This window comes from Oncorhynchus mykiss, chromosome 18, assembly GCF_057628025.1.
Source record: "Oncorhynchus mykiss isolate SJ-2025 chromosome 18, ASM5762802v1, whole genome shotgun sequence".
NCBI lineage: Eukaryota > Metazoa > Chordata > Actinopteri > Salmoniformes > Salmonidae > Oncorhynchus > Oncorhynchus mykiss.
The window spans coordinates 66,928,454-66,939,024 of record NC_143039.1 but is presented as its reverse complement, the minus strand read 5'-3'; the positions used below and the strand labels follow the sequence as shown (position 1 = coordinate 66,939,024).

At 41.9% G+C, this 10,571-nt stretch overlaps 1 protein-coding gene across 1 annotated transcript in view; it reads left to right on the top strand.

Annotated features, from left to right (window-relative positions):
* The first annotated feature begins 2,300 nt into the window (after nucleotides 1-2,300).
* The window catches only part of dync1i1a (dynein cytoplasmic 1 intermediate chain 1a), a 112,300-nt gene continuing 104,029 nt past the window's right edge, over nucleotides 2,301-10,571 (top strand). The window contains 3 exon segments of the mRNA XM_090209177.1: nucleotides 2,301-2,402; nucleotides 2,555-2,675; nucleotides 5,898-5,994. Coding sequence (XP_090065303.1) covers nucleotides 2,301-2,402; nucleotides 2,555-2,675; nucleotides 5,898-5,994 — 320 coding nt within the window.

The window sequence follows — 10,571 nt, the reverse complement described above, 5'->3', positions numbered from 1 at the left end:
GTAGATGGCGACATTAACCGCTAATTCAAAGCGGCACATTGCTCTGACAGGATGTGTAGGGAAAGAAGGTGGGATTTCCTCTGATATTCTGAAGGGGGAGATGCTGCATCATGGCATGCACTTGTTTTATATTTGCTTTTGGTCATCTGGCGCGAATATGTTTAATTTTTAGCCATTGACAGCAATACCATCTAAACTGAAAATACCTGTTTTTTACCATACATCCGAGGTTTGTTGCTCCAATATCATTAGAGCAGGACAATAATGTGGTGATTTGCGGAGGGTGTAGGCAGTCGCGTGATACAGTATCTTTGCAAGTGACCATTACCATCATCATCATCATTATCATCCATAGGGAAAGAAAGAGCAGGTATGACAAGTCTTTACAAGGCAATAGAATAACTAATTGTATACATTTGTAGCATATGTCATTTGCGTGGTGCTTGTGTATGGTTTTGGATAAAGCGAAGAAGCGCACTGAAGAATGACGTCATTGCTAATGATACCCAACTTATCCTTTACCTTACCCACCTCAGTGCAGTACTGTAGGCATCATCACCATAGTGTAGATCAGTGGTTCCCAACCTTTTTCGGTTACTGTACCACCAACAAAATTTCGCTCCTCCCGGAGTACCCCCAACCCCCCCATATGTGCATTTTAAACACCCCCTGTGGATAGGCCAAGTACTCCCAGGGGTTCTTAGTACCCGGGTTTGTGAACCGCTGCTGTAGATAGTGTGTTAAGGCTCTGTCCTAAGCATAGAATAGTAATATCTCAGGCTAGGTCCTCGTGCATTGCCATTTTTGTTTTTATTATTATTATTATTTTTTCACCTTTTATTTAACCAGGTAGGCTAGTTGAGAACACCTTTATTTAACCAGGTAGGCTAGTTGAAAACACCTTTATTTAACCAGGTAGGCTAGTTGAGAACAAGTTCTCATTTACAACTGCGACCTGGCCAAGATAAAGCAAAGCAGTTTGACACATACAACAACACAGAGTTACACATGGAATAAACTAACATACAATCAATAATACAGTAGAAAAATATATATACAGCATGTACAAATGAGGATAAGAGAGGTAAGGCAATAAATAGGCCATGGTGGTGAAGTAATTACAATATAGGAATTAAACACTGGAATGGTAGGATGTGCAGAAGATGAATGTGCCAGTAGAGATACTGGGGTGCAAAGGAGCAAGATAAATAAATAAATACAGTATGAGGATGAGGTAGATTGTATGGGCTATTTACAGATGAGCTATGTACAGGTGCAGTGATCTGTGAGCTGCTCTGACAGCTGGTGTTTTAAGCTAGTGTGGGAGATATGAGTCTCCAGCTTCAGAGATTTTTGCAGTTCGTTCCAGTCATTGGCAGTAGAGAACTGGAAGGAGACGCGGCCAATGGAAGAATTGGCTTTGGGGGTGTCCAGTGAGATATACCTGCTGGAGTGCGTACCACGGGTGGGTGCTGCTATGGTGACCAGTGAGCTGAGATAAGGCGGGGCTTTACCTAGCAGAGACTTGTAATTTTTTTTTGCTTATTTGACTATTTTTGTCTTCATTTAAATTGTATTGTTTTGTCAAGTATTTCAATAAAGCTTTACTTTACTTTATCCTTCCATGTTTGTTCAGTACATATTTTATTTGTATGTAATTCCCCCCTTTGTGCTCAGCCCAGCATTCCCTTACCAAGGAGACATTTGCCTTCATCAATGATGCTGTCTGTTTATGACACAAACTGTAGTTGGACGTGTTTTGGAAGTATCAATTCGATGCAATGCCTTGCTTATGTTGTCATTGTCCTTTTACTATAATTGAATATTCACATTTTTTATATTGATCCCAAATTAGCCACCCTTTGCCTTTGCATTGGTGACTTCAAGTGAAGCATGATTATTGAGTATTGACCCTACCACAATACATTGACAGGGAGATGCAGATAGATGATGCACTTAGACATGGATGTTGATTAAGGCTGCCCTCCACACCTCTCTGATTCAGAGTGGTTGGGTTAAATGCAGAAGACACATTTCAGTTGAATGCATTCAGTTGTACAACTGACTAGGTATCCCCCTTTCCTTTATTTATCCCCTACACTGTTATTTATTACGGAGCATGTTACAGGCCAAAAAGAAAGCAACTTAACCGAAGGCCACACCCAGTAGAAGTTATCTAGTGCCGAACAGTAGGCATACCAACATCACCTAGAAAGACATCATCTTAAATTGTGACCATATTACAAAGGTACATTGCATCCTTGTGCGACATTCCTTCTTTCCCAGCTCAATAGGAAACAATGGCGGACAACAGTGACCTAAAAGCCCAGCTAGAGCGCAAAAAGCAGCGGCTAGCTCAGATCAGGGAGGAGAAGAAGAGGAAACAGGAGGAGAGGAAGGAGGTAAGGAGGTAAGGAGGAAAAATGTGAGTAGACACTCGTTCAAGCTCATCCCTGTCTGTCCATAGACAAAAACTTAATCCTACATCTCACTAACATACTATTACAAAGCTAATATAATGTGTATTTGTGTGTGTGTGTGTGTGTGTGTGTAGACAGAGACGCAGCAGAAGGCTGAAGCTGCCTCAGTGGACTAGGACCGTGACTTGGACCGGAAGCGCAGAGAGGAAGAGGGTCTCCTACAGAGCATCGGCATCTCCCCAGAACCACCACTAGGTACACACACTGCACATCTCCCAAGAACCACCACTAATACACACACTGCACATTTCCCCAGAACCCCTACTAGGTACACACACACACACATCTCCCCAGAACCCCCACTAGGTACACACACTGCACATCTCCCCAGAACCCCCACTAGATACACACACTGCACATCTCCCCAGAACCCCCACTAGATACACACACTGCACATCTCCCAGAACCCCCACTAGATACACACACTGCAAAATTCCCCAGAACCACCACTAGGTACACACACACACATCTCCCCAGAACCTCCACTAGGTACACAGACACTGCACATCTCCCCAGAACCTCCACTAGGTACACAGACACTGCACATCTCCCCAGAACCTCTACTAGGTACACACACACTGCACATCTCTCCAGAAACCCCACTAGGTACACAGATTAGCTCAACTCAAATTAGCATGTCACACACAGTTATTCACTTGAGGCAGAAATTACCACCACCTCATAGTAGTAAAATTACTAGAATGGGCATTGCGCATCCGACCACAGCAATTTGGCTGCTCCAGAAATTATATTTCTATGCACTAAATCCAGTAGATGATGAGCCAGGATGGAGCAAATGTCATGTCCATCTTATCAAGTCAGCAGTGTACTGCATGTCTGCTACTATTTGATTGCATGCAACAATATTTGCAAGTTTTACTTTTACTCATCTCTAATATAAATCTGTAATCATGATTATAATCATTATCTGTTTCACATTTCACTGTTCTATTTCTTCACAATGTCTATTGCAAAATAAATGCAAATGTTTTGAATTGACATGATAATACTATATCTTAAAAATGCATACAATTCATTTAATTTCTGTGAAAGTTCATGTTTTGCACATTCTAGCCTAGGCAGAAACGAGTGTATTACTGGCTGGGCATATAAAGCCTAGACGATACTGGCTCCTACTAGTGGCTGCCTAGGCTATGTACATTCTCTCAAATTAATTTCTAACCATATCATACATATCCCATTTCATCCTATTTTTCCCATGTTTTTTAAATGTATTTATTTCCTCACGTGTGGCTTAGTAATATATTAGTACTTAATCTATGTCCAGGTGTTTCCCCAAGCCCATGATATTGAGGTGGATTCGTTGTATGCAAATACATGTGGAGAACATCCACATTTCATATTGAAATGATGGGCTTAACAACAGTTGAAAACATATCTCACTACCCAAATACAGTGGTGGAAAAAGCACCCAATTGTCATACTTGAGTAAAAGTAAAGATACCTTCATTGAAAATTACTCAAGTAAAAGTGTCACCCAGTAAAATAGTACTTGAGTAAAAGTCTAATTTTGGGGGGTTTTAAATATACTTAAGTATCAAAAGTAAATGTAATCTATAAAATATACTTAAGTTTCAAAGTAAAAGTATAAATAATTTCAAATTCCTTATACAAACCAGTCGGCACAATTTTCTTGTTTTATTTATTTACGGATAGTCAGGGACACTCTCCAAAACTCAGACGAACGAAACATGTGTATTTAGTGAGTCCACCAGATCAGAGGCAGTAGAGATGACCAGGGATGTTCTCTGTTTAGTGAGTCCGCCAGATCAGAGGCAGTAGGGATGACCAGGGCTGTTCTCTGTTTAGTGAGTCCTCCAGATCAGAGGCAGTAGGGATGACCAGGGATGTTCTCTGTTTAGTGAGTCCTCCAGATCAGAGGCAGTAGGGATGACCAGGGATGTTCTCTGTTTAGTGAGTCCACCAGATCAGAGGCAGTAGGGATGACCAGGGATGTTCTCTGTTTAGTGAGTCCACCAGATCAGAGGCAGTAGAGATGACCAGGGATGTTCTCTGTTTAGTGAGTCCTCCAGATCAGAGGCAGTAGAGATGACCAGGGATGTTCTCTGCTTAGTGAGTCCACCAGATCAGAGGCAGTAGGGATGACCAGGGATGTTCTCTGTTTAGTGAGTCTTCCAGATCAGAGGCAGTAGGGATGACCAGGGCTGTTCTCTGTTTAGTGAGTCCTCCAGATCAGAGGCAGTAGGGATGACCAGGGATGTTCTCTGTTTAGTGAGTCCTCCAGATCAGAGGCAGTAGAGATGACCAGGGATGTTCTCTGTTTAGTGAGTCCACCAGATCAGAGGCAGTAGGGATGACCAGGGCTGTTCTCTGTTTAGTGAGTCCACCAGATCAGAGGCAGTAGGGATGACCAGGGATGTTCTCTGTTTAGTGAGTCCTCCAGATCAGAGGCAGTAGGGATGACCAGGGATGTTCTCTGTTTAGTGAGTCCACCAGATCAGAGGCAGTAGGGATGACCAGGGATGTTCTCTGTTTAGTGAGTCCACCAGATCAGAGGCAGTAGAGATGACCAGGGATGTTCTCTGTTTAGTGAGTCCACCAGATCAGAGGCAGTAGGGATGACCAGGGATGTTCTCTGTTTAGTGAGTCCACCAGATCAGAGGCAGTAGGGATGACCAGGGATGTTCTCTGTTTAGTGAGTCCACCAGATCAGAGGCAGTAGGGATGACCAGGGCTGTTCTCTGTTTAGTGAGTCCACCAGATCAGAGGCAGTAGGGATGACCAGGGATGTTCTCTGTTTAGTGAGTCCTCCAGATCAGAGGCAGTAGGGATGACCAGGGATGTTCTCTTAATAAGTGTGTGAATTAGACCATTTTCCAGTCCTGCTAAGCATTCAAAATGTAACGAGTACTTTTGGGTGTTACAGACAATGTATGGTGTAAAAAGTACATTATTTTCTTTAGGAATGTAGTGAAGTAAAAGTAGTCACACATATCAATAGTAAAGTGCAGATAGCCCAAAAAACGACATAAGTAGTACTTTAAAGTATTTTTACTTAAGTACTTTACACCACTGCCCAAATACTGTACATGTAAAAAGGTATTTGTCAATGTTTTCTAGTGGTACAAATTTGTAACAACATCCTATTGCAATATTACTTTTTGGTTATTGTACAAGAGTGGCTTTTGTTAATTAACCTACCAATGACCAATGAAAGCCATTATTGCTTTGACTTGAATGGTAAATGAGCAATCCATTTGACTTTCTGTCCCGTTTTAACATTTTTATTTGATCATTATTTTTCATCACTCATTTGCTTTTAACCATTTCACCCTGTTTTTACTTTTGGACACCTCTCTCATTGGCATTGCTTGGGTTGACCAGCCAATCCGCTGCAGCCTTTAATGTTGGAAACGTGTTATTTTCATTATTTAGTCCCGATCCCCATGTCCCCATCCAAATGAGTGAGCCGACACAGCACCCCCAGTGAGACGAGAAGCCAGGACTCAGCCGATGGGGCATCAGCCGGCAGGTAGGCTGCCATCTTGTTTATATTACTGTTATTATACTGCATTTTTAAACAAGCAGCATTCAGGATTAGACCCACCTGTTGTATAATTAAGTGATAATGCCCGAGAAGCCAGTGTTTAGAGGATTTATTGCCACAGGTATTGTTAGGCCCAAGAAAGTCATAGATTTAGCCGGTGGTTTAGTCGGTGGTAACTTGTGGAATAGACACCGGCTGGAATGCCGTTTTAACCAATCAGCATTAAGGATTAGACCCACCCATTGTATCATTTATTGTAACATATGGCTGAGTTGGAGTTACTGACCCAAACTAAGGCCAGGCCAAGATAAACTGGAATATTGACTAGATGATAATATAATGAGTATGGTTCTTAACATCGCTGATGTGATGGATGATTTCTGAAAGAAAATCCTTGACTGTTTAGATTCAGTAGTATTAAAGTAGTATTACTGTAGTATTATAGGCCGCTTTGGCTTTATGGAATGCTACACGCAAAATACATCATATGATGCATTAAGGAGTTGTGCTCTACTGGTGTTGAATTCAGGTGCAGGAGAGCAAAGAGTTGTGGTCTACTGGTGCTGAAGTCAGGTGCAGGAGAGCAGAGAGTTGTGCTCTACTGATGTTGAAGTCAGGTGCAGGAGAGCAGGGAGTTGTGCTCTACTGGTGTTGAAGTCAGGTGCAGGAGAGCAGAGAGTTGTGCTCTACTGGTGTTGAAATCAGGTGCAGGAGAGCAGAGAGTTGTGCTCTACTGGTGTTGAAGTCAGATGCAGGAGTACACTAGCTACCCTGTCACAATTTGCACTTTGGGGGAGAACTTTAGAGAAATCTCCAGTTTGTTTATACTGTAAGCAGCCCTGAATGATGGTTCCACAAACAAAAGCAAACACAGCTTTATCATGAATTATATATAAATATAATATATTCTTAATACATGGTGTCATATACAGTACCAGTCAAACGTTTGGACTCATTCAAGGTATTTTATTTTTCTTTCTTTTTTTAAAACTATTTTCTACATTGTAGAATAATAGTGAAGACATCAACACTATGAAATAACACACATGGAATCATGTAGTAACTAAAACAGTTTTAAACAAATCCAAATATTTTTTCTATTTGAGATTCTTCAAAGTAGCCACCCTTTGCCTTGATGACAGCTCTGCACACTCTTGGCATTCTCTCAACCAGCTTCATGAGGTAGTCACCTGGAATGCATTTCAATTAACAGGTGTGCCTTGTTCAAAGTTAATTTGTGGAATTTCTTTCCTTCTTAATGCGATTGAGCATCAGTTGTGTTGTGACAAGGTAGGGGTGGTATACAGAAGATACAGTGCCTTGCGAAAGTATTTCGGCCCCCTTGAACTTTGCGACCTTTTGCCACATTTCAGGCTTCAAACATAAAGATATAAAACTGTATTTTTTTGTGAAGAATCAACAACAAGTGGGACACAATCATGAAGTGGAACGACATTTATTGGATATTTCAAACTTTTTTAACAAATCAAAAACTGAAAAATTGGGCGTGCAAAATTATTCAGCCCCCTTAAGTTAATACTTTGTAGCGCCACCTTTTGCTGCGATTACAGCTGTAAGTCACTTGGGGTATGTCTCTATCAGTTTTGCACATCGAGAGACTGAAATTTTTTCCCATTCCTCCTTGCAAAACAGCTCGAGCTCAGTGAGGTTGGATGGAGAGCATTTGTGAACAGCAGTTTTCAGTTCTTTCCACAGATTCTCGATTGGATTCAGGTCTGGACTTTGACTTGGCCATTCTAACACCTGGATATGTTTATTTTTGAACCATTCCATTGTAGATTTTGCTTTATGTTTTGGATCATTGTCCTGTTGGAAGACAAATCTCCGTCCCAGTCTCAGGTCTTTTGCAGACTCCATCAGGTTTTCTTCCAGAATGGTCCTGTATTTGGCTCCATCCATCTTCCCATCAATTTTAACCATCTTCCCTGTCCCTGCTGAAGAAAAGCAGGCCCAAACCATGATGCTGCCACCACCATGTTTGACAGTGGGGATGGTGTGTTCAGCTGTGTTGCTTTTACGCCAAACATAACGTTTTGCATTGTTGCCAAAAAGTTCAATTTTGGTTTCATCTGACCAGAGCACCTTCTTCCACATGTTTGGTGTGTCTCCCAGGTGGCTTGTGGCAAACTTTAAACGACACTTTTTATGGATATCTTTAAGAAATGGCTTTCTTCTTGCCACTCTTCCATAAAGGCCAGATTTGTGCAATATACGACTGATTGTTGTCCTATGGACAGAGTCTCCCACCTCAGCTGTAGATCTCTGCAGTTCATCCAGAGTGATCATGGGCCTCTTGGCTGCATCTCTGATCAGTCTTCTCCTTGTATGAGCTGAAAGTTTAGAGGGACGGCCAGGTCTTGGTAGATTTGCAGTGGTCTGATACTCCTTCCATTTCAATATTATCGCTTGCACAGTGCTCCTTGGGATGTTTAAAGCTTGGGAAATCTTTTTGTATCCAAATCCGGCTTTAAACTTCTTCACAACAGTATCTCGGACCTGCCTGGTGTGTTCCTTGTTCTTCATGATGCTCTCTGCGCTTTTAACGGACCTCTGAGACTATCACAGTGCAGGTGCATTTATACGGAGACTTGATTACACACAGGTGGATTGTATTTATCATCATTAGTCATTTAGGTCAACATTGGATCATTCAGAGATCCTCACTGAACTTCTGGAGAGAGTTTGCTGCACTGAAAGTAAAGGGGCTGAATAATTTTGCACGGCCAAGTTTTTGATTTGTTAAAAAAGTTTGAAATATCCAATAAATGTCGTTCCACTTCATGATTGTGTCCCACTTGTTATTGATTCTTCACAAAAAAAAATACAGTTTTATATCTTTATGTTTGAAGCCTGAAATGTGGCAAAAGGTCGCAAAGTTCAAGGGGGCCGAATACTTTCGCAAGGCACTGTAGCTCTATTTGGTAAAAGACCAAGTCCATATTATGGCAAGAACAGCTCAAATAAGCAAAGACAAACGACAGTCCATCATTACTTTAAGATATGAAGGTCAATCCGGAAAATTGAAAGAACTTTGAAAGCTTCTTCAAGTGCAGTCGCAAAAACCATCAAGCGCTATGGTGAAACTGGATCTCATGAGGACCACCACAGGAATTTGAAGACCCAGAGTTACCTCTGCTGCAGAGGATAAGTTCATTAGAGTCAACTGCACCTCAGATTGCAGCCCAAATAAATGCTACGCAGAGTTCAAATAACAGACACATCTCAACATCAACTGTTCAGAGGAGACTGCATGAATCAAGCTTTCATGGTCGAATTGCTGCAAAGAAACCACGACTAAAGGACACCAATAAGAGGAAGAGACTTGCTTGGGCCAAGAAACACAAACAATAGACATTAGACCAGTGGAAATCTGTCCTTTGGTTTGATGAGTCAAAATTTGAGATTTTTTGTTCCAACCGCCCTGTGTTTGTGAGATGCAGAGTAGGTGAACAGATTATCTCTACATGTGTGGTTCCCACCGTGAAGCATGGAGGAGGTGTGATGGTGTGGGGGTGCTTTGCTGGTGACACTTTCTGTGATTTATTTAGAATTCAAGGCACACTTAACCAGCATGGCTACCACAGCATTCTGCAACGATACGCCATCCCATCTGGTTTGCGCTTAGTGGGACTATCATTTGTTTTTCAACAAGACAATGACCCAAAACACACCTCCGGGCTTTGTAAGGGATATTTGACCAAGGAGAGTGGTGGATTGCTGTATAAGATGACCTGGCCTCCACAATCACCCAATCTCAACCCAATTGAGATGGTTTGGGATGAGTTGAACTGCAGAGTGAAAGAAAATCAGCCAACAAGTGCTCAGCATATGTAGGAACTCCTTCAAGTCTGTTGGAAAAGCATTCTTCATGAAGCTGGTTGAGAGAATGCCAAAAGTGTGCCAAGCTGTCATCAAGGCAAAAGGGTGGCTACTTTGAAGAATCTAAAATTAAAATTTGTTTTGATTTGTTTAACACTTTTTTTGTTTACTAAACTCAGCAGTAAAAGAAATGTCCTCTCACTGTCAACTGCGTTTATTTTCAGCAAACTTAACATGTGTAAATATTTGTATGAACATAAAAAGATTCAACAACTGAGACATAAACTGAACATGTTCCACAGACATGTGACTAACAGAAATGGAATAATGTGTCCCTGAACAAAGGGAGGGGAGTGGTCAAAATAAAAAATAACAATCAGTATCTGGTGTGGCCACCAGCTGCATTAAGTACTGCAGTGCATCTCCTCCTCATGGCCTGTACCAGATTTGCCAGGTCTTGCTGTGAGATGTTACTCCACTCTTCCACCAAGGCACCTGCAAGTTCCCGGACATTTCTGGGGGGAATGGCCCTAGCCCTCACCCTCCAATCCAACAGGTCCCAGACGTGCTCAGTGGGATTGATATCCCGGGCTCTTTTCTGGCCAAGGCAGAACACTGACATTCCTGCCTTGCAGGAAATCACGCACAGAACGAACAGTATGGCTGGTGGCATTGTCTTGCTGCAGGATCATGTCAGGATGAGCCTGCAGGAAGGGTACCAC